A 24,599-nucleotide genomic window follows, 5' to 3' on the forward strand; every position below is an offset into this window, starting at 1 on the left:
TCCTGACTGCTAAATTCTGCTACAGGAAGCTGAAAAGGTGGGGATAGTTCTGATTTCCTCCCTTATACCTTCAAGTTCAGCATGGGGCTATTTGGAGTGGCTTTAACATAAATGGAAGAGACTTCTATACCTACAAATAAATAAGCCAGAACAGCTGAAGCTTTTGACTAAAATTTCTAGTCAAATTCTACTCTTCTGGCTTAGGTAGACTTCATTCTTCGTATATCAAATTGAACACGCTGTATTGAGTGGGGTAGTTTACTGTCCTGAGCTTTGTCAACAAAAATCATGGAATCATAGAAGGGCCTGATTTGAAAAGGACCTCAAAGATTATTTAGTTTCAACCCCCCTGTCTGGATACATGCACAGTTAGTAACAAAGCAGAGGAAGCTACTGTGCATGTTCTGAAGAAGAGTGATCTCGTGCCTTCTTGAGACTCTTTCCATTTTCATCTTGCAGTTGCTTTGTTCTGCTGTCTCAGAGTTCAAAAGCCTGACTTCAGAGCGTGCCCACAGAAACACTAGAACAAAGTGTCACTCACTGTAGCAACAGAAGTTCTGCTAAAGTGATTTCTTTAAATTTCTTTCTTTTAAGAGATGTTATAACTTTGGATCCATATTATTATAATTTCAGGAGGCTTTCTGCCATTGCATTGTGGTGTACCCTTCTCTGCCTACCAGCAGCTCTGCTTAATAATACACCTCTTGGCTTCAGAACTCTGAAGGGTTTGGATTTGGTACTAAACAACACGTTTTCAAACATGAATCTCTTTCTTATCCTTTTCACATTAATGCTCCGACCTGATATCGACAGGTTGATTTTGGTTAAACAAAAATTGGCTTTGTCTGTATGCTGTCATTTTTCAATCCTTATAACTCCTTGGAGTTTGCTTCCTTGTTCCCTCCCCACCTTGCTCCCAGCTTCTATTTGATTTGTTTCATCCTTTGTTCTTTTATTTTTCTGAGGAAAAGATACAGAATTCAGTGTGTCAGTTGTGGTCAGTTGTGCAGTTATTTCTTTGTGCATCATAAAGCAAGTTAAGGAGCAAAGAGTTGAAATAAATCAAGATTAAAAATGAAAGGCAATTTATTAGAAATCTTAAAGTTTAGAAATCTCTCAAATCCTCTTTCTAGACCACAGTTAAAATGGTTCCAGCTATAGTTCCATGCAGCTGAAATTTATAGTATGAATAGTCAAACATTTAATGATCAAACATACATAAAGCAATTTCTGACACTTCTATCTCCATTTTCATATGAGACCAAACAATTTAAATTAGATTCAAGTCCTCTTTAAGGCGAATAAAAATAGATATATTAAATATAACTATCTTTTCCAACGTATTCAAACGAGTATGGCTATGGGAGGAGCCTTTTTTTAATGTTATTTGCAACACTGTGTTATAAAAGGGAGAAACAAGATACTGATTTTCAACATAACATCTCCAGTTCACTTTCAGTAGGAAGATCTTCAGAACAAACGTGGATATTTCTCAGCGTATGAAGTGTGATTTAATAACTTGGGTTCTCTGGTGTGTAGTAGTGTTTTGCTTAAGGATACAGTGGTTTCAGGTGTGGGAGTGGGTTGGTTGGCTGGGTCTTTATTTTTGCTAACTTGCTGTTTTCTTATTTTCTTACTGCCTTATAGAACATTTCTATATCCTAACACGAACGTAATTTGGTGGTGGCCTGAAATGTTGCAATCTAGTTTTGTCAGGCTTTAGGAATAAGTATTGTATAGCATATGGGTTAAATCCTTTCTCCATGCACTGTCTGCTGTGTGCAGCTGTCTGTGGGGACAGCAGCAGGAGATGGCAGTAAAACTTCAGGAGAGAACCTGCACAATGTTAGCTTATGGAGGATGTTTGGGCTTCGTTCTTCCTTCCGTGGGGATGTAAGCTGAAAAAAGGTACATCAAAAAACTTCAGTTTGGGATTTGGTTTGAGACCAATATGTTGCTTTTGTGATTTGAATCCCTCTTGAAAGATGACAGATGGAATGGGAACAAGGAGGCTTTCTTTTTGCAGTCCCTGCCTAACTGATCAGTACAACCCATGAGTTGCAATGCTAGTGAAAACACACCAGGAAGTTTTCTGAAGGTGCTGTAAGCGCAGGAGGTGTTTTGCCTTTTGTTCTAACCTATTCTAACACAGTATTTATCCCTTTAGAAAGAATCTTCAGAGGAGGAGATAAGTGTGAGCCCTGATAACACTGGTGGCTGTATTTGGTGTTTGGTGTGCCTTAGTGTCTCTGTGTGTACATACTGTGCATGTTTTGCACATACTAGATGAAGTGGACAGTTAATTGGTGGGAGTTGTCAGTTGCCCACCTTCTCTATAGTGGCATCATGTGGCTGTGTGATCAGGGATTGATTTCCTCTATGGTTTGAAGTCCTCTGGCCGGATCTTCATCTCAACCCGTTTTAGGGAATAGGTTGAGCCATGCCATCCATACCAGGTGATACCATCCATGTTTTTGGTGTGTTCTCCTTTGCGGTAGTAAACGCCGTTCAGGTTGGAATCTGTGCAGCAGTTGTACCAATATCCACCTTTTCAGAAAACAAATGAATAGATTCTCAGTCAGCCACTTATTTAAAAACAGGTATGTGTTGTACTAATAATCATGATGAATTATTGCTCTGTTCTAAAGAAGTTGCCCAGAATGCAGTATTTAATTCTTAGAGTCTGTGGCCCTGATCGATGGTATTACAGGTAAATTCAAAACTTAACATAAATACTGAAAGCATAAATGCTTTACAGTTAGACAGACAGTTTAGTCTGTTAGTTTTTCATTTATTTGCTCATTCCTCTCGGAGTATTTCTTTGCCTTCTTTCTGACTGAGAGCATAGGCAATGAATTTGGGTTCCTAGCGTGGACGTCTGGCGGCCTTTAGAAAGGGTTTCTGGGCTCTGTGGCTAAAATGCATTATTTTATTTAGATGGATATCAGCAGTTTTTATTTACACATTGCACAGGTTTGAACAGGAAGTGGAAAAAATGAAGGGCAAGAAGCAGAGGAGACAGTGATCTTTGTGACAGAGTCTCGTGTGCTCAGCAAGCTCACTGGGGCAGTTTACCTTTACGGAACTGGGCGCAGTCATCCACACACTTGTCGTTATCTTTGTCCTTTGTGCTGAAGGCTGTGTTGTTGTGGTACCTCAGGGAGTCACGTCCTGTGTTGCCAGTGTAGTTGCCCACAAAAAGACGGTAGCTGTTTAATTCATTGCTCAGGGTGAACTGCTTGTATTGTGCGTAGCGTATGTTACCTTCCCAGTCCTGTCATAAACAGCGAGGAAGAAATAATTCCTATTAGAATGGTTACAGAAAGACTGTGTGGCCTGTGTTTATATACAGCGCATGTTGCAAGTCTGTTCTCTGTCCTTTCTTATGAGTCTTCTCCATCTCAGGAACAGGTTGATGGAACAAAGAAGGCAAAGAAACTTTCCAGAGCAAAGTACCATGTTTCCAAGTCTCTGCACTGGTATCAAACAGTATGTATGGAAACCTGGTTTGTAGCTCTCACATCCAGCAGACTCCTTTGATAGTGTGCAGCCTCAAGTCTCTCTTTTTTTTTTTTTTTTTCTCTGAAAGAGCAACTTCTAGACATAAAGCCTTGCAGCTCACTTCTGTTTTACTTATCCCATCCCTCAAAGCAATTGTGCTGACTGTAAGCTAACCCAAACCAGAACCAAGCCCTAAGGAGACTGTAGAAATCACTTTTTGGGTAATACAGTGCAAACTAACTTGTGCATGAACCAGAAAGAATTGCTGCAAAGTAGAAGACTTGGCCTCAAAATCTTTATCAGATTCCTGAGTGAATGTTTAAATCTGCAGTGGTAGCAGTTTGATCTGTCTGCAGAGGATCATACAGGGTTCTCTAGAGCTCACATTACTGAAGACACAGACTACGTGGAGTTTGAAGTTGTAACCTTGATTTTTGCTTGCTGGAGATCATGGTTCTACTTTGTCCTTGAATCTGTCACTGGGTCCTGCTTCCTTCTCCTATAATTAAAGCATGCACATTCCTTGAGCCCTCTATTACAATAAGAGATGGTGTCTGCTTTGTAAGAACTGCTCCATACAAAACAAAACACCAAAACAACAGCCAGCAACCTTTGGTTGCTGGGGTGGAGAGCTTTTAATTACCTCCAACTCTACCCGCAGAACAGTGGGACGCCGTGAAAGTCGGTAGATGTTTTCATTTCCCAGCCAAAAATCTCCCCGAATGTTGCCAAATCCATCCCTGTATTGTTTCCAGTCCCTATTGAAAGATGTCAGACCAACTTTACGCCTCTGAATGATTGTCCAGCCACCTCCATCTGTCTCCATGTCACAGAACACCTAGAAGAGGAAAAGTGCAGTGCTTATTGGGAGACATAGGAAGTTTGTTTTCAGCTGAAACAAGACAAGAAACAGCACTGTTCCAGCTTTCACAAGTTGGAGAACTTCCTGTTTTATTTAAGAAGAATTGGAACAAAAAAAACACTGTTAACTAAACACCTTACAGTTTGCCCTCAAATGCACTTTCCTCCCAGATTTGCCTATGTAAAGATGCTGGCTCAAAGTGCAGGGCATCATAACTCACTATGTGCTCTCTTTCTTTTCTGTATTATATTTCAGAAAGCACTTAATGTTTGTTGTGTACATTACATCCTTACCTCCAGATCTGGACTCCCCAGAAATTCATCAGGAGGTAGCTTGTAAACACCAGAGATGCGATAGTTCCTCTGATAAAGTGATGAGCAGTCATAGACAGCATCTACTTGAATCAAAACCATAAAGTAAGAACCTGAGCTGTGAGAATAATGCCCCCTTCCCCCTGAGTCTGCTTTCTTAAAGCTTAATTTGTAGTATGAGAGATAATTAAGTGGAGAAGAATTAAGGAAGTCCTTCCTACAAGTCTGTTTATCTGAAATGGTCCAAAGAGAGGTCTTTACTCCTTTTCACATTGCTACTGTACATGTTTGTGCTGAAAGGTAAGAAGCTGTATTTGCTGTCCCCTTCCACTAGTAAGGCCTTCTCCAGTAGAATGGATGGGCCTGCAGCCAGGTGCTTCTTTGGCTGTGTGCTTGAGCAGGTTAGCTGAGTTTGTGGGTGAGGCGTGTTAGCTCGGCTCTTTTTGCACTGGAGCTGTGACAGCCAGTGGCTTTTAGCTGCAGTCAGTCTCTGTGAGCCTCCTTTCTCCCTGTGCAGGAGCTGACTCGGTGCTGGTGATGTGCACTGCTTCTGAGGAAGATAAGCTAACTGAAGCAAGGCTTTACCTGTTCTGACAGATTTTTAGTATAGACTCAATGTGTCTCACCTGGTGTAGTCAGACATGCTTGCATTAAATACCCTCTGGGCTAGCTTCTTGTGTGTTGTTAATATTTTTTTTCTGTGCTTTTACTATGGCTTCAGTGAATTTAGTTCATGGTGAAATGTCTAAGACCTGCTGGAAGCAGTGAGTGGTGTGTGAAAGCTGAGCAACTCAAATGTTCTGAAAGCAGAATTTAGAAAATGGATTTAGAAGTTTTTCCTTTGCATTTAAAAAAACCCAAAATGTGTGCATGTGTTTATTTTGGGTTTTTTTTCTGCAAATTCAATCATCCTGGGCAATAACAGTCTAAAAGAAATCTTAAGCTTGTTGAAATCAATTTCTCTGTAAGATAAAAGCCAGCAGAAACTGAATGACACTTTCTTCTAGAAATTGCTGTACAGGTAGCTGACCTACAAAATGCACCTGCATTCCACATTACAAGCCTGTGCAATTGCTGTGTGCATTGAAATCTCTTCCCCTAGGGAAGAGAGAATTCTGAGTGATCTAAATGTGTTTTGGCTGGGCATGTATGACCACTTACATGTTGCATCATCTGCACCTTTTGAATTTTGAAGAATCATCATTCAAATAATGGATTGAGTCTCTTACTCTTGCTCAGAGATCATCATAAAGATGCAATTACAAATCTACAGTAATGCTTGGAAAGCATTTCCTATTGCTTTACCAACTTCTGGTCTCCTGTCAGCACTGTGAACTCAAAGGATGTCACTGCCAGAGCCATTTCCTCCCTGAGCCAGCTTTTTTTTTGGATTGGTGCTTCAGTGCTCAGAAAGTAAGGTGGCTTACTGAATTAATCACTGAACTAATACATTATCTGTTCAGTTTTTCCACTTCCTGGTAGCAAGCATGCAGGCATTAAAATACAGCTGGATCTCTGGACTTTTGACATGAAGTCAAATAGCTTTTTTCCTGAGGATCACCTGCCTACAGAAGTATTTTAAGCAGATGTATTCAGTACGCAGCCTGGATAAGCACGTTAGTGGGACATGCTAGCATTAAGAACTAATCGTTAGTTCATTTTGTGCATTAAGATGTGCAGCTGGGAGCTTGGAGACTCCCTCCTTACCAGCCGAAGTCTGCGTGACCGTCTGAGCTGCCTGCAGTTGCATGATATCTATCTGGTTGTTCATTTCGGAGTACTTGCTCTCAGCATCAATGAGGCGGGACTCCATCTGCTTGGTGCTTCCTTCCAGCTCCATCACCTGCATGACCACGTTCACCCAGTCACCTTCCTGCTTCTTGCTCAGCTCCTGCAGCATTCTGCTCAGGTTGGCTACTTGCAACTTGAGCTCTTTAATCTCATCGCAGCATCCCGTCATCTTGGACTGTACGTTCCCATTGATCGTCCTCCTTTTAGGAGGCTTCTGCAGCAGTGCTGGATAGACAGCAACAGACACAGTGATAATGCAGAGCCATGCCAGCTGAACAGTGGATCTTGCTGGCATTTTTTGCTTACAGCAACAGAAAGCTCCCAACTGGCTGCGGGCAGTCTGAGTGCAGCTGGGGTATGTATGAAACTTGCTGCAAGTGCTGCAGCAGAATGGTACCTAGCTTTCTTCCAATGAAGTGAGCCTGTGAAGGTGGAGCCTGAAGAATCAGCCTTTTTTCAGACCCCTCCTGTCAGAGTATGAGCTTTCTAAGTCTCTCTCAAAGCATCTTAAATACGTTTTTTCTGTTTACTTCCACCCCCTGAAGCTATGTGAAGCTTTCTGGCCCCTCCCAGTTCATCTGTTTGTATCAGGTATTTACTGGGTGAAATTGGAACAGGTTTCAGCCAAGGAAGGTTGGGATGTGCAAGAGAGACTTCACACTACTTCAGGACAGAACTGAGAGGGAGAGTGCTAGGAAATGAGGAAAGTTTCCAGTAATTTTTGCCTATTGGATTCTAGCCCTCTTGGTGACTAACTCTGGTACTTCAATAACGTGAAAGCCTTGAAGGTGCAGGATGTGAAAAGTCTGTTCTAACAGGATAGGGTTGGGTTTTTTTGTTTTTTTTTTTGTTTTTTTTGAAAGTTCAAGAAAGGTAACTCCCTAGAAAGTACCCAGAGCTGCAGAATAGCTGCTAACATACTGTCCGGCAGTTGCAGGCACGGAGTTATTACTCCCCACAGTATTCTATAATGTTCTATAATTTAGAAGAATTAATTCTAAATTCATTTGTTAGCATCTAGTTCTAATCTCTCTGGACACTCTTGTCTTGGGAGTGCTTGTTTGTGGGCTGCAATGCTGTTCTTTTTAGAGATGGGAGATCTAAGGGTGGGGTGCACAGTAGTCTGCAAAACAGGTAAATCGAACCCCATGCTTTTGTTTGTGCATGGTGGACGAGCAAGAGAACATTAATGCTGAAAGGTGATCTAACTGAAGTTGACAAGTGATGTGTTTTTTACAGCAAGCAGTCAGTCTAACTCCAGTGTTATGGAGGCCAGTTTATTGACAAGGCATTAAGAGAAGGATGACCTGTGGGTAATTAAAACATCCAGAGTTAGATAAAGTGTAAGTTTAAGAGTAACTTTTAAATCTTTAGACCTCCAGGATATAAGTCAGGCATCAGCTGGGTGAGATCCCAAGACTTCCCTTCTCCTTCTGTATCCTTTAATAGTTAAAAAGTTGATAATAGTTGCCTGATTCCAAAACAGAAGTTTCATCAATGGTGTTACCTTTTGCTGAAGGTCTGCAGCTTTTCTTCTAGGTCCTCATGGATCAATTTTTACTGCACAGGCAAACTGCCCTGCAATTGCCATACGTGTGGGTTATTCTCTATCTGCAAGCTTCTGATTGTGAAGATTGGCAAAGATAAGCTACAAATGAAGGGCTAAATGACTCGTCTGCTCCTGGGGTAAATGCCATGAAAGTTCTCGGTGTCCAAGAAAACAAAATGAAGCTAATCTTGCTCTTTTTGTGAAGAAAATGAGAATAAACACAGCAGAGGCATATTATCCCATCTAAAATTCTTTTGCTGGTCCAAAGCAGCTGCAGGATTTTGTTTAATTAAGATTAGAAAAGCCTTGGTGATCTCCCCTTTGCTTTTAGAGAAATGGGAAACAACATCTAGCTGGTACAGCTTCTCCTCCTTCGTTACACTGCTAGCTAGGTGCTTCCTGTCTGTCTCTGATTTGCAGCACAACTGGCAAATAGCTTTTCTGCAGAACAGAAATGAGACTCCTCACCCTTCACCACGGTGCAAAGATTTAGGAAGGTGAAAGATCAAAGCACCGAAGAGGCAGAATATGTTAAAGAGGAAGAAGCAGATCAGAGTTAGAGGTCTCCAAACAGGCAGCATGGGTGCCTTGTGCTGCACTGCGGGTAACTACCTGTGTGCTGTACTTCAGACAGAAACCCTGCAGGCTGCAGTACAGGTGAGGCTGCTGCGTGGTGTTGCTGACCTGAGATATCACAAGAGACAGATGTAAGAACTCTGAAGCACAGAGGACACTTCTATTTACAATAGATCATTGGCTTCAGTCATGTTGTTGTCATGGGCATTCCAGAAACCTTCCATTGCAAAATTGCTTTTATACTTCAGACCAGAGAGTGCCACTGCACACAGATGAAAGCCTGACCTTTTTGTTCTGTCTCTAATCCTGTCTGAGCCCTCTTCCAGCTGGAGCTTCTGTCATTCCCAGGGGCAAATTCTTCTCAGGCTGCCTGCAATGAGAAACATGTTTTTGTGGAAGCTGGAACAAAGAGCAGGACAAGCCTGACTCTGGCTTCCCTACCCCAAAAAGCCACCCTGCTAATGTCCCAATCTTGTTATGTAGGACTCTGATCCTCTGTGCTGCTTCTCCAGCTTACAATAACTCTTCTCTTTGCCTCGTACAGTCTGAATTCCCCCACACTCATGCTTGTGTCACATGAAGCAGATCTGGAAAAGAGTCCTTGTGTTCCCCTTGATTAAAGTTTTGAAAGTGTCTAGGATTCAGCCAAGCTCCATGTTGCATCCAGATGTTACAAAACAGTGCAGAAATGCTTCTGAATCCCTTTTCTAAACTATGTAATTGAAAATGAGCCAGCCAGGGCTTTGTTTCAGATTCAGTCTCTGAATTGTATAGCCTAATTCTGGACATCTTTCTGTTACGTACTTTGGTTTTCCTGAGATGATGCTACTTTGTTCTGTCATTTTGATCTCTGTAAGGTGCAACTGGCATTATGCAGGATTGGAAAAGCAGAAATCTGCACATCTGTCACTGCTTTTGAGGGAGCATTAAGGGAGATTTAGGCAGACATCTCTGTTGGCAGAGGCCTTATCCTTAAAGGAATTTGAGTTTTTTGTGTGTTTGAGTGTTGAATCTCTCCCTATTGCATAGAAGGTAGTAGTCTGTTACACGTGTCAGTGTAAGTTATTGCTAGATAAGATCAGCTGTAGAAGTTGAGTCTATAGGAAATAATTCTGAACTTAAATTACTTAAAATAGGACCCTAATTTCAAGCTGAATTTTGGAAAGTAGCACAGCTATGGGCATAACTAAAGAGAAACTGATTCCCTGACAGCTGTGTAGGTCCGAGTCCAATTTTTGACTTTCCCTTGACACTGATAGAGAAATCCAGTCTGAAATTCATTGTCCTACCTTTCTTTCATTATATTTTGTATTTGGAGGTACTCTGCTATGCAGTAGCTAAAAAGATGATATCTTAAGGTCAAGAGCATGAGGCGAATTCTTTCTAACTTCCTTAAGGATGTTAGGTTTGAAGTAGTTGGCAGGATTAATGTAAATATCAGTGGTTAGCACGCACCTCGAGGTGTTGGTTTATGTTACGTAACTGGAGAAGTATATTAATATCACTCAATTAGAACCAGGTATCTGACCCTGGAGGGCCAGATTAAATTAGAGATGGGTGTAAATGAGTGCCTTGTCTGTAGAGTTTTTCTGGCAGGTGTTTGTGAAGCGAGAGAAGAAAAGCTGTGCCCTGTGGCTATTTATTTGGTAGCCAGCCATTGCAAAACCCTTAACACCTATCTGGCAAATGCTTAAACCTAGCATTCCTGGTGCCTGCTGAGATGGCAGAGATGCTCAGCTCTCTCCTGGCAGAGCCCAGAGGTCCATGCTTTGCCAGAGCACTCTGAAGAACTGCTTTTCTCTTCTAGACAGCCAGGAAGTATGGAAAAGCATGGAACTGCTCACCTCTCTTCTTAGATATGCATAAACGTTCACTTTGCTGTTGCTGTACAGTAATGACTTCTGAAGGGGTGAGGATTGGGAGCAGTAGTCTGGTCTGTAAGCAGTCACTCATTGCAACTGTTTATTGAAAACAGCTCTTTGCTGGCAGTTGTTTTTTTCTGAAGTTTGTTGAATCAAGAATTCAGGGATGCCTGAACACAAACTGTAGAATTGAGGAAATTAGCCCATAAATCCAGTTCCTGGTGCCAAAGGATTATCTGTTCTGCAAAGTAGCAATAGCTTCCACTTCTAGTCCCAGAAACAAGCTCTTACCACTGCTGGAGGAAAAACAAGCTTGAATTGGGTGGATAAAATCTGCGAGATAGAGGAGGTTTGATTTTATACAGTGGTGAGGAGACAACTTTGGCTGCTTTTAGATGTTACACACAAGCTGCTTTATTGCAAAAATAAGGGCTTTTTTTTTTTTTTCTCTAATGAGCCTTGAGAACTTTGTGGAGATAGAAAATGTGTGCTCCTTCCCAGCTGGTCTCGAGACTTCTTGAAAAGTCTCTAATATTAACAAAAATAACTGGGGAAGGTGAAGGAAGGTCCAGGCTTTTAATTCTAATTCTTGAAGATTTAATGTGTTTTGAGTGACAGAATTTTGCTAGATGTCCTTAAAAGTAGTGGATGACTGGACTGTATAAAAGATGTCTCGTGAGCACTGGACATCGTGCCTGGGCTTTATGGAGGAGGAAATCATCAGTGGGGTGTTTTTCCTGCTGAAGACAGTAGAGTTGTTTTTCATTCCTAGTTGATGTCTGGTTTCTATTTAAACAGCCTTCAGAATAGACAAGCAATAGGAGTGCCTTTCTCTTAAATAAGTAATGGAATTACTTTTTGTAATTCCAGCTCAGAAGCGAGCTTCGCTCATTGAAGACTTGCATTTTTGTTTGGTGTCTTGACAATCAAACAATAGGTTTGCCTGACCTCTCACAGCTAATTAAGTTCACAGATAGAAGATTTTGTCCAGGATTTTCATATCAGGGAATCGGTCAGGGATGGGCACTTTTTCCCATTACTATGCCATTCCATCTCTACAAGCTCTTTTTCATCAGGCTTGTCACATCTTAATATCCTGCTCATCTTCAAGTGCTACAGGCAGGTTAAGGTTGGACAGGGGTTGGATGTTCTCCTAGCCCAGCTCTCTCCTAACAATTTTTGATTGTCAAGATTAACAATTAACAAACAGGGGGATTGATTAACAAACTGATTAACAAACAGGGAAAAAAAAGTGTAATTTTGGATTTATGTCTTCTCTCTAGAAAGCTTTCTGCACCCACCTTGTCTCTTTATCCAGCTGCCCCTTCTATCTCTGCTGACACTGTGCACTTGAAATATGAAATTAATGCTTCTGATATTGTTATTGAGATCAAATCCAATTATCCTGTACTGCTTTATGTAAGTTCAGGTGGGCCAAACTCAAAACTGGAGGAAATCACTTTTGCAGCTGATTAGCGCTCATTTTGAAAGAAAGTATAGGGATCTTGCAGGCTGTTTTATTGGTTTCCTTATTCACTTTATTCCACGAAACACAAAATCAAATAATGTGTTCTAAGTAGTGAAAGGAGGGCAACGTATATTAGAATGTCTGTCTTGAACCAGCTTAAGAAGTCTTGCTGTCTCCCTTGGCTCCCTGCGTAGCTTTGTTTTGTGTACCGTTCTGATTCATGTAAGCAGGCAAACAATACAGATGGCTTGTGCTTTACTTAAAAGACTGTAAGTGTGTACAGATGGTGTTTAAAAGATTGAATTTTGGAGTATTTTACTTGAGCATTTTTCTGAAGGGAAAACAATTCACAACTTAGCATTTCTGGAAGCAAGAAGGTAGCTGCTGTCCAGGCCAAAATACTGTTTTATGTAAAAATTTAAATCTCATGGAAATAAATTAAATGTAGTATACAGACACTACTGGAGTGCACTGTAAACGTAAAAGGCATTTGGAGAGCATTAGGAGGAAGGCAGATGTGAAGACTGCACTGAATAACCAATATCTGCTCCAAGCTGTTGCCTGTTTCTTACAGGAAGAATTTTTTAACTTTAAGCAACTGGAAGAAGGTACTTTAACCTTTCCTCAAAGTTGACATATGTACCCTGTGACAGGCAAACCTACACCTAAAGCTTCCAGGGCGTGGAGTGGTCTTCTCTTATGGCCTGATGTTGAGTAAAGGGTTTGAGTTGTGTGGTTGGTTTCTGTTGATAGTAGTCTGTATTTTGTTGGCTTCTAAACAAAAATGAGCAGATGAACTTGTTCTGCACTCAGTGGATATGGAAAAGAAATGATTTTTGCTTTAATTTTAAGCTTCATATTACCTTGAATTGGGAACAACTGCAAGGACACCACCCAGAAATCACAGACCGGAACGCCTGTCTGCTGGGTTAGCCAGCAGCATTGCTTCTGTCTTGAGAGATGTTTTCCCACCTTCTTTAATCCAAAAAGATACTGTACAAACTGTTACCAGGTACAAAAAGACGACATCCCCCTGTCTTACAGCAGTGATGTTATGGCTAAAATCCCTGCAAACTGCCTGGCTGGAGCATTAGCCCTTCAGGGCTGCTTTTGTGTACCTGCATGCTTTTGTGTAGTGTTGTTCATTCTATTCAGTCCCCATCATAATAACTAAAAAAAAAAAACAAACAACAGCCTTATAGTGCTTTAAAATATTGTAGAATTTAGGAAGGTTTTTTTAGGCAGGTATCTGCAATGAGAGGTAATGCTTTTATAGCAGGGAGATGAAAATGGAGGAAGTGCAAAGTGGCACGATTTCTGAGTATGTATTTTGAATGTATTAACAGGGCTCCACGTGGAAATGCTTTTCCAAAAGGAGTACAGTCTGTTGGCCTGCTCTCAGAGAATTTGTATGCAGAAAGCAGTGGGTCTGTTAAGAACTCATTCCGATCAGCTGCAGTAGCAGTGGCTTTTGGGAACTATCAATATACTTCCAATGATCCAGTGGATGAGAAAGCACAGAAATCCAAGCTCTTTTAGAACAAAAACCTCAAGATCAGAACTTAATTAGTTCATAAACAACTGCATTTTCTTTAGCAAAAGGATGCTCTGATTACCAAGGATTTATTGCTGTGAGGAAAGTCAGTGAGTATTCAGCCATCATTAGTAGAAGTCAGCTTGAGATGGGAGTCTTGCTTTGGAGGGATTTCTGTGTTCTTCTTGACAGTTGCAATTCTCTGTGCTGAGGTTTGTTTTTGTCAAAGCAATGGATGCTTTCTTCTTCTTCCATTTGTGTAAGCACACTTTTAATGTGCTCTATCAGGACACTGACAGGTTCTCCATCAGTGGCTTATCCCAGTACAAAGAATTACTTAGCTGTACTCACTGTCTGGGTTAGATCATTTACTAAGAGTGATTTATGGCTAATAATAACAACACAGGTGTTATATCTATCGCTATATATTCTTTTAAATCCAGGCCTTTCTCCTTCCCCTTCTTTCCTCTCCTTCTCCTTAAACCTAACAGCTACAGCTTAGAGTAGTGAAACATGTAATTGTACTGTGGAGAGCCAAGAAAGTACAAAACAAAAAGGAATGATTGAGTGCACCAGGGAGCATCAGCAAAAGTGCAGCGCTAATAGTCAAAGAATAAAAGATAATGGACAATTTGTCAGGACATGTTGACAAGAAAGATAAGTTGGAAGTAATTAAGTGCCTGACATACTGGAAGTGATGTTCCTGCCAATGGCTCTTTAAATCATCAGGACATGAAATGTGACAACCATTTATCACTTTTATGGGGCACTGCTGTCTAGCTTTCCCTTGGGAAGCGTGGAGTAGTATGTACTTCAACTATCTTACTTTCAGAAAGGCATGGGTACATTCCAAGAGCTTCCCATTTTTGGGTGCCTGTCTTTAAGAGCTGTGATTGTGGTTCATTCTTAGTCTAAGTCTAATTTGACCTCAAACTCTTCCTCGTTCCTTTTTCCAAAGGTATTTTACTTGACATTGCCAGATACCCAGTGTGTCAATGAGCTTGGTTCTGTAGTTGTCAAGAAAGGAAGCTTTCAGGGAGAGAATAAATATATAGCACTTGAAAATGTTCCTTCTCTTGACAGTCTGTTCAGATGACTGCCTTTATTACTGTAGATTTCATTGTTTTGTATGATTCAGTGCAGCTCTTATGGGGAAAAGATACATATGTATAAGCTGTCATTCTGACAACAGGTAACGAGGGGCATTTCTGCAAGCTACACCTATCTGTAACAACATATTCAAAGCCTGCTAGAACTGTCTCTGCATTGCTGTCACTGCCCATGTTTTGACAGGTTTTGCTGTTTTGCACTTCCATTGTTAACAAGTACTAATATTGGATTGTAATCTGTGTTGTAACGTGCTCAGTTATTGTGACATCATTTGGAACAGCTTGCCCTCTTTGTTTTCCAGTGTCAGTAGGGAAAGAGGAGAGCAATGAGCCAGAAAATGTTAACAAATAAGTCTTATAAAATAGCAAGAGCTCTATAAAAAGGTATTGAAGAGATGTTGAGCAAAAGCACTGATAACAAGAACCACTGTGGAGATAGAGCCATTTCTGACTGTAGAATAAAAAAGCAACCATGTGAAATAACAGTGATTCAGAGCACATCACTTGAGCTGGTGAGCCAGGCTCAGGAGTTGTCTACTTGCTTGTGTTTCACAAAACTCAGATACCCCTGCAAAGCAAGGAGAGCGTGTTTAACTTGATAGGATGCTGTGACAGCAGGTGTTTCTGCCATGGTCTTGAACACAGGCAAGAGAAGAGTACTGGTATGGGTTGGCCCCAGTGCAGAGGTGTTACTTGAAGCTGAGTGGTTTGTCAGCTGTTCTAGTGATGGAGCTCATTTCCTGCAGTGTTAAAATCTCAACTCCAGATTTTCAAGGGAGTTGGTGATCTAGGTAAGACAAATGGAAGGGAAAAATATCAGCACTGTAAAGCTCTTAGTAAGTGCAGCTGGTATTCGGTGGTGGGAAGGTCTTGTGTACATAGAGGTGGGTAAGATGGAAAAAAAAATGCTAGGGAGGAGGTTCTATCTTAATAAAATGAGATTCTGAGGAAATTAAAATGAAGAAATGGAACATGAGAGCAGGCACTGAAGTTTTGCACAAGTCCCCTTTTGATCACTGTTAAATCTTGTTTGTAGCCCTAAATTTAATGGTAGCGAAGAGGAAAAATGATAGCTGGAGAAACAAAACAAGCAAAACCTCAGAAGAATCTTTTCCAGTGTGGCTGCCAGTGATTTTTTTTTTTTTAAAGACGGACGTCTGTATCTGAAAGTATTCTTATATAATGCGTTTGCACTGGCTTGGCAACATCTGCACCTTCAGTTGCACCATTTCATATGCCCTCCTGTGAATCTGGTTGTGCACGGCTGTGTGTCTGCTGGATGTGTTTTTGCCTGTAGTGTAAATAGAAAGCTGACATGGATCGTCATCTTACATGAGCACTTCCAAAAGGAAATCTCAGTGTTGTAGGAAAGACTTCATATAAATTTCCAAGTGGAAACCTACTTAATCAGTAGTCTGAAAATGCCTTGCAATTTTTTTTTATTTCCAGTATGCAGTGTATGTAGTCCAGCCTTTCTTAACACTGCATCCAGGAAGCTGGTTACAGTGGTAAAGTGAAGCTAACAGACTGCTATTAATGATATACAGTTGTTGTTTTGTGTAACAGGTCTTGGGAATATATGCAGAGAATATATGTACCCCTATTGGGGGTACATATTGGGGGTTGGACTCGATGATCTCTGGAGGTCCCTTCCAACCCCTACAATTCTGTGATTCTGTGATTGTAGCCATTGTGTCTCTTCATTAGTCTACTCATTCACTTAAAAGTTTTGAAGGAAAAGCACCATGTTCCATTGGTATTTCTAATGGACAGAACGTGATTCTATCAAGGAGAAGCTCATACCAGCCCCTGAGTGCTGCTAGCTGTGTTAAATGATCTTTCTCTTCCCTCTTCAGCATTAACAACAAACTGCAACAGCCAGAAGCAGCTGCTGGGGTGCTGGAATATGCCATGAAGCACTTTGGGGAGCTGGTGAGTCGTGGTGGATAACTGTTCCTTGTGCCTAATGTTAAGTCATTTTAGTTTGAACTCTGTAACTCTGTTTCTGCTGTGTGTTGGGAAAGAAGGGCATAAGTTCCTGTTCTGAGCTTTAAATGTTTGAGAGTTTTCTGAGAAACTGTTCTGGTGACACCCTCCAGGTAAGAATTTAATGGAAGTTAAGCCTCTAGCTTCTCTCATTCAGGTGGCATGTGAACCTGTCAGAGAGTTTATGGATACTAGTTTTTGGTCCTGTACAGTTTTGACTGCTCACAGAAATGGAACAGACACAGAAGGGTATCTTCTCTTAATGACCATTTTTCTTCTTTTTCTCTTTAATAATAATTTAACTCGTGTTTGAGGATTCAAGTACCTATGTTCTCCAGCCAATTCTACCTTGTTAACAACATGATTTTGCAGTGGTAATTCTTGCAGTGCCTTAGGGAGATTGATTGGGAAGAGAAAGCAACCCTCTAAGCACAGTAGACCAGGCTTTTTCAATAGCAGCTGCTAGAAGGTGGGAACAGGTTTAAGCATGGAATGGTGGAACTCATTCAGATTGGATTCCTCTGGTGTTAGGATTAAGTGAAGCTTTGACCTGAACTGGAAAAGAGGTCCTTCTGGGAGAAGTACTGACTTTAGAACAACTCTGCACCTTCTTATGATTCCTTGGGACGGTTGAGCACAACCCGTACTAGCTAATTCTGACCTCACTCTTGAGAAGTAACGTATTTCAGTATGCACTGCCTATTCTAGGAAACTCTGCAAAGAAATTAAGAGGATCTGTGAGCTCTGCTTTCAGGAACTCATTTGAAATGTTATGACTAAGCCACGGAGTTAAAGGGCTGGTATATAAACATCCTAAGTGGGAGACCTGGCATGCAGAGCATGGGTTATGTTGACCCTCCCCAGTGGGCCGAGAAAAGAATCCATGCTGCAGCATATGTCAAGGCATGAGCTGCCAAAGGCTCAGCAGAAAAAACTTTGGCAGAGATCAGCATGGAAGAAAGATCCAAGGCATTTTATTTCTTGAAAATTAGAAACCGAATCTAGGAACAGACTGAAGAGAGGTTTGTGCAGCTGATAAGGATCACCATTAGGTTTTTAAAACCTCTGTTACAAACCACAGCCTTCTCTTGTAAGGGTTTTGGTTGGACCCCGTCATACCTGCCTGACCTGCTGGAAAATGGCCTAGCAGTAGCCAGACACACAGTGCACACTGTGCTTTTTTCTTTTCTTCCCAGTTAGACACATCATTTTGCAGCGCAGCACAATGGCAAATTGAGTATTTAATACATTTGCTGATTTTGCCCCTTGCTCCCCAGCTCCAAGAAGAAAAGGATCAGGCAGAGCCCAGCTACTAAGCTAGTATTTCAGTAGCAGGGAATTGGTGATACAACCCTCTGTGTAATCTTTATACATTGATTCATTTCTGTCAAGCTTGGGCAGTGCTTAAAATTTGTTTTTCCATGAGCTCAAAGCTTTTTTCTGTATCACATCTGAGTGAGTTTATTTCAAATCGTCAGAGGGCCAAATGAGCACCATAGACGTAGAAGTTTCCAAGCGAAGTTGCAGTAGATAATATGGAATATTATATTATTATAATATATATATTATATATATATTATAATATATTATTATTAATATAATATTAATTATTATATTAATATTATAAATATAAAATTATAAATATAAAATATTAAATAAATTAATATTAAATTAAATAAAATATATAAAAATATATAATTATAAATATTATAAATATTAATTAATAATATTAATATAATATTATATTTTATTATAATATTATATATATTAATATAATATTAATATAATATATTATTATTGAATACTAATGCTGCTATTTTTTCTGATTTTTATTTTTTAATCCCCCAGGAAATTCAAGCTACCTGGTATGAAAAGCTTCACGAATGGGAAGATGCTCTGGTAGCCTATGACAAGAAGATGGACACAAACAAAGATGATCCTGAGCTGATGCTGGGACGAATGCGTTGCTTGGAAGCACTTGGAGAATGGTAAGAGGAATATCTGAAGATTGAGAAAATTATATCAAGAAATCTGTCCCATATTAAAATAATCTACGTTCTCTCCTTCTCCTGTTCTTTTATATTTTCTTGCTGTTTCAGAAATGCAAGCTGCTCTACTTTTCAAATCAATGCCTGACTTTTCTGTGGATTCCGTCACCTTCATGATTTTTTTCCTGCCTAAATTCCTTCTTACCTAATAGTTTGAGCATTTCTTTGTATTTCTTTGTCCATGGTCGTCATAATTGGAAATAACATTCAAGCATTTTGAGATGAACCATCTGATAAATGGAGGTCTGTGAGGGGCATCTGCAGCCTGACGATTGTATCAGCTCCATTTTTAAGAGAATGATGACCTTTCAGGAAACATCGACTGGGCAGGATTTGTCAAAAACAATCATAAAATGAGTTAAGCTTGGCCGTCCTTTGTAAACTTTAGTAATAAAGTAACAGATTACTTGTTGTCAGACCTACCATGCCTACCCAGAATGCAGTCTTCTGGATGACTGGTAGTGAAGTTGTCTGCTTCCCAGCAATGACCTTGGTGTAAGACTATGCTGAGTAAATTGCTCTCGCTTTAAAACCCTTGTAAATTACTGAATTTTTTGTTACTGCTCTTTTTAACACACGTTAAGCATTGCCTTCATGAAAGTTTGGGACCTCAAACCCTGTGTTAAACACACATCATCAACAAGTAATTGAATACAGTTGATTTTCTTGAGAGGATGAGCTCATAGTCACTTGTAGCTTGTTAGGTGAGACTTGGTTTGTTGTTTTTTTTTCCCACTCACCTTAGTTCAAAGAAGATAATGGAAGCAGACATATCCTGTGCACTGTAGTGTGGAGTTCTACCCAGGGGCATAACTGATGCAGTTCAGGTGCCGCCTTCCTACTGAACTTTTCATGTCATAGAGCCCTGTGCTGATGGGTCCTGACGTGAACCCATGGACGGTGCACTGTAAGGAGACTCCTCTTCCCTAAAGACATTTTACTGTTGGAGAAGCAGAGCTGTTTGAGAAGCACAGTTCTAACAGCATTTTTCTACCCTTTCTGTTTCTGGATGAGGGTGAGGCACACTGGGTGTTGTTTTTCTCAGCAGGAGAAACGAAACCTTTTACTGGGCAGTTTTGCAGTCATCTTTTCTAGGAAGTAGGCAGCTCCCCGCAGAAATTCCTTTCTCCTGTGGAATGAGTATTTGTGTAAAATATCCTTTAGAGCCTTCTCCTTCCTCATATGTTAATGATAAATACATAATAAAAAGGTTCTACTCTTCTCTTGTAACTGGAGGTTGTGTACCTCATGATAGTCTGTAGCCATGAAAGCAACCCAGGTGGTTTGGCTCAGTCTTTTTTTTTTTTATCTGAGACGAGAGAATTGTCACATCCAGGTACTGGGTTTTCTTATACCAAACTTCTGTTCCCTGTAGTGTCTTTTGGCCTATAATTATGCAGTTGTAGAATTTTTTTTCTACCCTTTTGAGAGGGCTTTCTCAGGCATTCTCACCCCCTTTTCATGTTTGTTTGTTTTGTGTTGTTTTTTTCCCTGAAGGATCTGAAAGGCAGGTAGATGTATCAAAGAAAATGAGCCTAAAATTTGAAGAATTTAATTCAGAATCTGTGACATGGCAGATGACTAAAAGTGTTTAGAAAGAATCTGACTTTTTGTTTTTCCTGTAACATCAGTTAAAAAGAAAATTTGAAAAAAACAGGGACCACTTACATGCTTTCTGTGATGTTACCCATAAATAAGTACAGCTGAGAGATTCCATTACTTGTCTAAACCTAAAAGTGTTTTGTTTGTTCTTTCTACAGTTCAGAAGTGCTTTTGCAAAGGTGCTGTCTGCTCTCTGACAGCTGGCTTATATAGACATCATCCCCAGACTGAGGACTCCCTTGTTTGGCTGCTGATACTCTTCAGTAGCATTCAACATGATTATCTTGTGTTGTTGAAGCCTTCTTGACGTAGTATGACACTTAATCTAGGGCTGATGCTACACAGCATCATTATTTCAGTGCTCTGTGCAGTGACATTTTGAAAGACCAGCCAAAATATTCTTGGCCGTTTGTCTCCTGATGTGGTTATGTCTGCAAGAGTCATGCTGCTTCATTAGCATCTACTAGGTCTTGATTTACTGCTGTTGCTGTTTGGCTTGGGTTTTCATTTGTTGTTTTTTATTTTCTCCTGGGCCATTAAGCTGTCAGAATGACTGTCTTGCCTGTGGCAGCCCATTGGTTCTGTTTGACTAATTCATCTTTCTTTTTGGGAGAGGAGAGGATGACAGTAGAGAAGGAAAGTTGGCAGCTATTTCACTGCTGCGGAGCATCCAGCCTAAGAAATGCTGGAACTGCAACACCCACAGTACTTGGTTTGATTAACAGAGCATTCACAGTTGATTTAAAAGACATCATATAAAAAATACTGATGTTTCCTCTCAGCTGGAGATGAAATTTCTGGAGGCCCCTCTGAGATCTTGCCACAACAAGTCTTCGTAATAGGTTACAACAACACTGTTTTTCTAGTTTCAGTCTTCAAACTTAATTGTATGTTTATCCAAAGTGTTTGATAGTGGGAGCCATTTGTAAGCTGTTCATGTAATACATTCTTTGTACTGAGGCTTCAGGAAAAAAAAAATTCTTGATAACTTCTGATCTTGCTTTTTAGTATCTTCAGAGTATTATTTTTTCTTGGATTTATGGACTATGGTTCACAGATCCATTTGTCGAATAGGCATTACTAAATGCTGAGGAACAAATGCAAACTTCTGTCTGGACTTGTGTTTTCAAAGCATAGCGTGTTCTTAAATCATTCTTGGATGATAGGATGTTTGTCATCAAACTAGCATGTCTGAGTTGGCCAGGTGAGAAGAGGCGAATCTGTTCTCCACTCTACATAAAAAGAATTAGGCCTGTTGCTTAACGAGGTAAAGCTCTTGGTAGAAACTTTCCACTGATTAGAAATTGTGGTTTCTTTGTAGGGGCCAACTCCACCAGCAGTGCTGTGAGAAGTGGACGCAGGTCAATGATGAAACTCAAGCTAAGATGGCAAGGATGGCTGCTGCTGCTGCCTGGGGTCTAGGTGATGTATCTTTGTAGCTGTGCTCCTGTGAGCATGTATGACAGCCAACAATATAAAAGCTTGAATAGATTTAACTTTAGAGCCATGAATTATAAGAAACAGAATAATCAACACAACCCGTTGACGTTTAGACCAGAACGAGATGTCGTTCAACACAAAAGCCCTTTGGAAAACCTGTGTTTACGTACGGTGTCCCTGTGTGGTGCCGAGTAACAGAGGCTGCCTCGTGGGTCAGGGGAGATAAGCAGGTACTTAACTGGTCTCTTTTACTTAGTTTTGCACTGAACGTAGCTCAGACTTGAAATGAGGTTAATAGAATTTCTCTGATCTCTGGCAGACTCTTATTTAGAAATTAGAACCTTGTCCATTGAGAATTTTGGTAGGTTATCTTGATTGAGCGGGCAATCTTAAGTGGAATGAATCTGCAGATGGTCCAAAAATTGCTATTGCTGATAGCTAGGTATTTACTAAAAATGCTCATAAATCACCTTTTGTTTGTCAGTCTTCGAGTAAAGTTAATCATCTGCTCTGTGGAACACGAGCTCATTTAAATGTTTTGGCAATGGCAGCGGCTGAGTCACATAAGGAAGATGTTAAAAATCCTCATGATGAATGTACCTAATCATGCAATATTAACTGAATAGTCTTCTGACATCTGCCTTGAGGTGGAATTTGATTAATTGTAAAAGACCAAGGAGAATTGGTTCAAGCAGGTATCAGTCGTCAGTTCAAATGCTACAGGCCGAGGGAAGCAATGGAAGTTCCCAGTACCATACTGAATTCAGGCCTAGACACTGAGGCCCAAGCACTGTAACATAATCCTGTTCTTATCTCACAGAGGGGGCTGTTGCGTTGCTGAGGGTATTTGTGTCTCTGCAGGTCAGTGGGACAGCATGGAAGAATATACCTGCATGATCCCAAGGGACACCCACGATGGTGCCTTCTACAGGGCTGTACTGGCTCTTCACCAGGACCTTTTCTCACTGGCTCAGCAGGTAACTCCTTCCTAGCCTTCCCAAAAGCTGGTTTAGGATGAGCTAGATTACAGAGCTACGTGGAAGGCATGCTGTTTCAAAGTGTTTAGCTATAACATGTAATTGCTCAGTAATCTTTTTTTCCACTGATGTATTAGACCTTGTTGATTGAGCTTGTCTTTTGTTTCTAGAAACACAGCAGTGAATTTATTGGTACAGATTTTAGAGGTCCAGAGCTGTAGAGTGCAGGGAGTCTTAGGCTTCTTTGGTCAGTTTTCTAAAGGAAGTGCAAAAATTTATTTCAGCAGGGATTCCGTTCTGCAAGATACTGCTTGATAAAAGACATTAATGCCGTAAGACACGCATAAGAATCTCCATGAACATTCTTTGCACTTCTGTACATTGCAGCTTTTGCAGTGAAGTGTTTGTGTATCTCACATAGCAGAATTTCTGTTCTGATTTTTCTGGCAGCAGTGATAAATCTTAAATGGAGATCAGAAATCACGGCAAGGAATGACTCCGTTAAGTAGAGCTGTACTGGTGTGCGCGTTTGCCACAAAGGAGATTTACAGAGATACTTTCCCCCCCTGTAGATGTGAAGCTTGTTGTTTACTTTCCAACGAAGCTCAAGTAGCATTTCTCAGAATTCTATTCTGACTTGCCAACTTAGATAAAGGAGCAGTTCAGTCTGCTTTGTCAAAACCCACACACAGATTTTTGGATGATATGCACAGTAGAATTATCCAGGCATTCAAAGGGGAAGGGTTTGTGATTAACCTTCAACATTTTAAACAGGAAAAACTCTAGATAAGAGATTATGTAATGACTGGAACCAGAGGAGGATTTATTTTATGCTTGAAAAGCATGCCTTAGTTGCAGTGAGAGAACTGGAATTTGCAGATCCTATAAAATTCATAAAAACCTGCTTGGTTATATAAAACAGTGAAAACCACTTTCTGTCATTGTGAATTAAGAAAGACATTTCTTGAGTCTTTCTGTAGTTGACTCTCTTGCACTAAAATGCAAACTTCTGTTTTCCTCCATGAATGTTTTCAATGATAATCTTTACAATGAGAGTAGGATTAGAGGTGACACTGCAGACTTTTGTAGAGGGACAAACTTTGCAGCTGTTCAGGTGATAAATAAACCTCTTCCTCCTATACCTCCATTAAGTGCTGCTTTCCTGTTGGTTCTTCCAGCTCGTAACATCCTTTCCTGCTCCTTGCTGGACAATGTGAACAGTGCCATCTCTGTTCAGGAGATGAAATCAGTTTGAGCAGTTGATTCATGATAAAACACCCCCATCTTCACTCCAAAATCTTATTTTATTTCAGTGCATTGACAAGGCCAGAGATCTGCTCGATGCTGAGCTGACTGCCATGGCAGGAGAGAGCTACAGTCGAGCCTATGGAGTAAGTTCTCACCCTTAGCCTTCATTCTCCTCACTGCTGCTTTATAATATCCCTAGAAATCATGTAAAACTTTTAAACTAGTGTTAGTATTGAACATAAGATCTTTTTAAGACTATGAGCTAAATGGCTCTTGTCAGAGGAAAAGACTGCTTAAGGATTAATTAAACAATTAAATGAATGCTACCCCTCAAAAGAAGTGAGAATTGCCATTTGCAAATGGTGTGTCATCAAAATGTCAGTCTATAGCAGTCTGTCCATTACCTGCTGGGGAAAGCTCACGGGCTTAAGATTCGGGTGCCAAAATGCTGTTTGTTAATTATAGATTTGTTCTGTAGTGATTAGGATGGAATGTGATTGTTTCCTTTAGGCGATGGTTTCCTGCCAGATGCTGTCAGAGCTGGAAGAAGTTATCCAGTATAAACTTGTACCAGAACGTCGTGAGATCATCCGCCAGATATGGTGGGAAAGACTGCAGGTACATCAGTGTAGAGGATGGTGATGCTGATAGTTTGAGTCTGAACAGCTTCCTTCGAAGTCGGTGTGATGGCTCAGCTGTTCATTCTTGTTCCAGTCCAACGCCATGTGTTCTGAC

The 24,599-nt window shown here is 40.5% G+C and overlaps 2 protein-coding genes across 2 annotated transcripts in view; one reads left to right on the forward strand and one right to left on the reverse strand.

Moving 5' to 3' along the window:
- Positions 1-24,599, forward strand: part of MTOR (mechanistic target of rapamycin kinase) — a gene marked incomplete at both ends in the record, with an annotated part of 59,963 nt that overhangs the window by 17,415 nt on the left and 17,949 nt on the right. The window contains 6 exons of the mRNA XM_079545552.1: positions 16,420-16,495; positions 18,398-18,537; positions 21,521-21,626; positions 22,506-22,616; positions 23,930-24,007; positions 24,375-24,482. Coding sequence (XP_079401678.1) covers positions 16,420-16,495; positions 18,398-18,537; positions 21,521-21,626; positions 22,506-22,616; positions 23,930-24,007; positions 24,375-24,482 — 619 coding nt within the window. The remainder of the gene's footprint in view (positions 1-16,419; positions 16,496-18,397; positions 18,538-21,520; positions 21,627-22,505; positions 22,617-23,929; positions 24,008-24,374; positions 24,483-24,599) is intronic.
- ANGPTL7 (angiopoietin like 7) lies at positions 2,378-6,760 on the reverse strand (the record flags this gene model as incomplete). The annotated part of the gene is made up of 5 exons (XM_079545679.1): positions 2,378-2,547; positions 3,076-3,274; positions 4,145-4,339; positions 4,657-4,757; positions 6,382-6,760. The coding sequence occupies 5 exons, from the start codon at positions 6,758-6,760 to the stop codon at positions 2,378-2,380; spliced, it is 1,044 nt and encodes a 347-aa protein (XP_079401805.1).

This window comes from Tetrao urogallus, assembly GCF_951394365.1.
Source record: "Tetrao urogallus genome assembly, chromosome: 21".
NCBI classification, from domain to species: Eukaryota; Metazoa; Chordata; class Aves; order Galliformes; family Phasianidae; genus Tetrao; species Tetrao urogallus.